Source organism: Manis pentadactyla, chromosome 3, assembly GCF_030020395.1.
Source record: "Manis pentadactyla isolate mManPen7 chromosome 3, mManPen7.hap1, whole genome shotgun sequence".
Taxonomy (NCBI): domain Eukaryota; kingdom Metazoa; phylum Chordata; class Mammalia; order Pholidota; family Manidae; genus Manis; species Manis pentadactyla.
The window spans coordinates 4,596,083-4,600,508 of record NC_080021.1 but is presented as its reverse complement, the minus strand read 5'-3'; the positions used below and the strand labels follow the sequence as shown (position 1 = coordinate 4,600,508).

The 4,426-nt window shown below is 61.4% G+C and overlaps 1 protein-coding gene across 5 annotated transcripts; it reads left to right on the top strand.

Moving 5' to 3' along the window:
• Positions 1-887: 887 nt before the first annotated feature.
• Positions 888-4,083, top strand: LY6H (lymphocyte antigen 6 family member H). Of its 5 annotated transcripts, none has more exons than XM_057497684.1 (5): positions 888-1,103; positions 1,786-1,893; positions 2,351-2,478; positions 3,174-3,293; positions 3,550-4,083. In XM_057497684.1, the coding sequence occupies exons 1-5, from the start codon at positions 910-912 to the stop codon at positions 3,783-3,785; spliced, it is 786 nt and encodes a 261-aa protein (XP_057353667.1). In that variant the 5' UTR covers positions 888-909; the 3' UTR covers positions 3,786-4,083. The 5 variants fall into 5 exon arrangements, with proteins under 5 accessions (XP_057353667.1, XP_036778293.1, XP_036778310.1 ...); XM_036922398.2 differs by having other exon boundaries at positions 888-1,166; XM_036922415.2 differs by having other exon boundaries at positions 961-1,166; positions 1,786-1,846.
• Positions 4,084-4,426: the final 343 nt, after the last annotated feature.

Sequence of the window (4,426 nt, the reverse complement as noted above, 5' to 3'; positions counted from 1 at the left end):
CAGCTGTACTGAAATGTAATTCACATGCTGCAAAATTTGCTCTGAAAGTATACTGTTCATTGGTTTTTAGTTTATTCACAGTTGTGTAACTATCATCACTATCTATTTTTAGAATATTTCCATCACTTGAAAACCCCTTGACCATTAACAGAAACAACACACTCCTTCCTTCTCCCAGCCCCAGGCTACCACTCATCTACCTTCTATCTCTTTGAGTTCCCTATTCTGGACATTTCATATAAAGCAAGCCATGCAATGTATGTTTTTAAATGAGCTGTATTTTCACTTAGCATAATTATTTCAAGGTTTCTGTGAGCCTTTTTCATTTCAGTGTCGTGTTTTTCATCTCTAGGCATTCTGTTATTCAGCTAAGCACAGCCAGTCCTGAGCACTAGCTCCTTCCTCTAATATGCCTTAAACCTACAAAACAGATTAATTTTATATCTATATCTGATACACAGGATTTAGAAAGTTTGTGGGGATTTAAAACTGTTACTTGTCATTGTTTCTGCTACATTTTACTTATGAGGCTTATTTCTTTTGGATGTTTGCTGATTTTTTTTACTCTGGACTGATACTTGAATTCTGTTGCATCTGTGGGAACCCCAGTCGTTGGGATTGGGGCTGTCTGTCTACATCCTCCTTTGCCTTCACACTTCCAGAGCAGCAGTGGAGTGGGGAGATGGACAGGGTTCCAGCACTGGCTGTGTCAGCTGCCACTCTGTGACCTCAGGCAGGGAGCTCAGCCTCTCTGTGCTGTGATTTCCTCGATATAAGATGGGAATGATAACGATACACCTGCACAGGAGGGTGGTTGTCCGGCTGTCATGAGGTCATTCATGTCAGGCGACTAGATGGGAAGGCTCCATCAGTGCCATGATTGGCACATTTTGAAGCGACACATTAGTGATGATGGTTCATCTGATGCGAGAGTCAGAAACCCTCTTCTCATTCTGCTGTCCAGGGCCCAGGGCAGCACTAGGCCACCAGTGGGTACTTCACAAGGATTTGTTGGACAAAGGCAGGACGAAAAGAAATGCCCTGCGTGGCAGCTGCTCACTCAGGGCCCAGCAGAGCCGGATTCCGGGCACAGGGGACGGCAGGTGCAAGAGCGCAGCGCCCGAAGGCTTTGTGCCGGGGAGGCGAGGGACAAAGCCGAGAAGCCGGTGAAGCACGCGGCGCGGTCCCTGAATGTCCTGACCAGGATTTGGGGCTCGTCCTCCTGGGGAGGGTGTGGTTGGAGACAGCGGCCCAGGGGCTTCGGCTGCTGGTGGGGGTCATCGCGGTTGCTCAGGGCAGCAGAGAGGCCCTCAAACCAGCCCAAAGGGGATGGTGCCGGGGAGGGGCCGCAGGGCAGGGGGTCTGACAGGCACCTGCGCGTTACCTCCCTCTCCCTGCGTCTTTGTGCGTTTCGTTGCCTTTCGCGATAAACGTCCTTCCGAGAAATTCCGAGGGGATCTCAGCCAAGCAGAGGGGGAAGGGATCCTGGCCGCGCCTGGGTAGGGGGAGGAGGCGGCGGGGGAGGGCGCGCGGGGCAGCGGTGGCAGGAGCGGGACCGGAGAGGGCGGGCGCGCGGGCCGGCGGGGCGCCTGCGGGAGAGGGCGCGGGGAGACCCGGGACGGAGACCTGCGGCGGGCGGCGAGCCCCAGGCGCCCCACCCGCGCGCCTCTGCCGCCCCCGCCCCGCGCGGCCCCCGCCCCGGCTCCGCTCCGCCCCTCGCGCGGGGTCCGCGTCTGCGGCTGCGTTCCCCGAAAGACGAGGCTGCGCCCGGGTTCCGGTCCGCAGGGAGACCGAAGGGCACCGCTGCCCGCGCCGCCCGGAGCTCCGGAGTGCAGACGCCAGGGATGTGAGTGCGCCCCCGACCCAGGCCCGCGCTCCACGCCCCGACCCGCGGTGAGCCGCCGGGCGCGCGGGGGAGGCGAGGAGCGGGGGAGGCGCGGGGTTCCCGGCCCCCCAGCCCAGGGGTGGAGTGGGGCCGTGGCGCGCGCCCCTCCTCCATCGGCAGGTGCCGTCCGCGCGCACCTTGTCTTGCCCTTTCCTCTCCGCACGCGCCCACTGCTCCCCAAGGAGAAGACGCATCTCGAGTCCCCTATCCTAGGTGCCGGGCGCGGGGTGGGCATTTGGGCTGTCACCCTGCCTGAGAGGGCAGACCTGTCCTCCCTGGAGGGGACACTGTGATGTGCACGCTCTGGGGGATGGGCTGGGGGTGGGGCCCTGCGACCCCCCTCCCCTCCCGCTGCAGACCCAGCCTCGGTCGGGGAGGAGGTTGCGTTTGTAGGCCAGAAAAGGGGAGGGTCCTGGGGGTCGCCGGGCCGGGGGCCGGGCTCCTGACTAGTCTTACCCCTGCCAGGCCTGCGCCCCAGAGGACCCCCGCCCACAGTCCCCGCGCCTTCCCGAGGCCCGCCTGGAGCATGTTGCCTGCAGCCATGAAGGGCCTCTGCCTGCTGCTGCTGGCTGCTCTGCTGTACTCTGCGCCTGGTGAGTCTGGGGGCGGCCCACGGGGATGGGCCAGGTCGCCAGGAGAGCCCGAGGCGCTGGGGAGAAAGCAGGGCTGTGGGGCTGCCATCTTCTTGGGATGCGCAACACACCCACGCCCCCTCGGGCCCCTGCGACCCCTTGCCCAGTCACCCTTGCAGGGCTGCCCCAGCTCCAGCCCTGTGGGTCGCTCCTGGCTCCGGAGGACACCGACAGCTTTTCCCCTTCCTGGCCTTGCCCCAGCGCTTTGTCCTGCATGGATGCCTCTAGCTCAGTGCAGGGGTCCTTGTGCTCCATGGCTTCTCGAAGCCCCACCTGGCCTCCCATCAGGTCCTATTTGGTCCTTCCTAGCTTGGAACCCACCGAGCTCTTGGGGGACTCATATGAGGAATAGGAGCGTGCAGGAGGGCACCCCAGGTGTGAGATTCCTGTGGCTGGGTGTGTGCCTGCACCTCCATGTGGGGCCAGGGAGGGGGCATAGGACTTCCACAGTCCCAGTGGTGGGACTGTCCCCCTAAACTGCCCAGAAGACACACAGGTCCTCCAAGGGCCTGTTCACCGGGTGCAAGTCAGGCCTGGTCACTCCTAGCCAGCAGGTACCTGGCCTCTGACAGCTGTGGGGCTGTCATAAGGGGGCGGATGAGGGGGCTGGCTGGCGCTCAGCTCCTGTGGTCATCCTTCTCCGTGCGCCCTGCCAGTTCATGGCCTGTGGTGCCAGGACTGCACGCTGACCACCAACTCCAGCCACTGCACCCCAAGGCGGTGCCAGCCATCGGACACGGTGTGTGCTAGCGTCCGGATCACCGACCCCAGCAGCAGTAAGTCAGGACCTGGGCCTGCATGTAGAGAGATGGGGGTGCTGTCTGAGACCCTCTGGCTTGGGAAAAGAGCATGGACAGAGTGCAGGTGCCTGCCTCACTCTGGCCCCTCTGTGGCCCTGTCCGTAGAGCTGGGGACAGTGTGGGTGGGTGGAGAACTTTGGCTCTGCTGTTCTGGAGTCCCAGGCTGGGTCCTGGGCCAGAGGCATGGGGCCCAGGTGGGGCTTGCAGCCCAGGTTTCCCTTTTCTTCCCCAGGCAGGAAGGATCATTCTGTGAACAAGATGTGTGCCTCATCCTGCGACTTCGTCAAGCGACACTTTTTCTCAGACTATCTGATGGGCTTCATTAACTCTGGGATCTTAAAAGTGGACGTGGACTGCTGTGAGAAGGATTTGTGTAACAGGGTGTTGGGGCCGGGAGGCAGCCCCTGGGTCCTGGCTGGGGGGCTCCTGCTCAGCCTGGGGCCTGCCCTCCTCTGGGCTGGGCCCTGAGGTCCCCTCTCCTGGGCAGGGCCTGGTGTTGCCCCCTCCACAGCTGGGCCTGGCTCCGTGGTCTGTGGCCCTCACCCCTTCCTGAGACGTGGGTCTTCCCTGTCTCTCCACCAGCTCTGAGTCCCAGCCAGCAGAACATCTCCAGAAAACCAGGCTTTAGGCAGAAGGCCCAGGGGTGCGGGTGGGGGGCTGGGACCCCCAGGTCTCTGAGGGGTAGCTGGGCTGAGCTAGGCCCAGCCCAGCAACCTGGCTGTGAGGACATTGTCTACAGAGAAATAAAGTCACTTCAGAGTCCAGAGACCTGATCTGAGCCTGTGGGCAGGGGTGGGGGAGGTCCCAGCAGAGTGGGAAGTGTGGCGCTGAGGAAGCACACGGAGGAGGGGGTGCTGGTACTCTCAGGGGCTGTGGGGTGTGTGGGTTTTGTGGGGGACCTTGGACCTGGTGAGGTCTGGGAGCAACTGAGGGGTTAGAGTTGAGGTGCACAAGATCAAGGGGTGAGCTGAGAGCGAAGCTTTCTGCCCCTGTTCACACGCTCAGATTCATGCCAGTGCACAGCTGTGCAGTGGTGTGCACACATCCACACCTGCAGAGTGGTTCACCCACATCCACCTGGTGCCCTTGCATTTGCACACATGGACCGG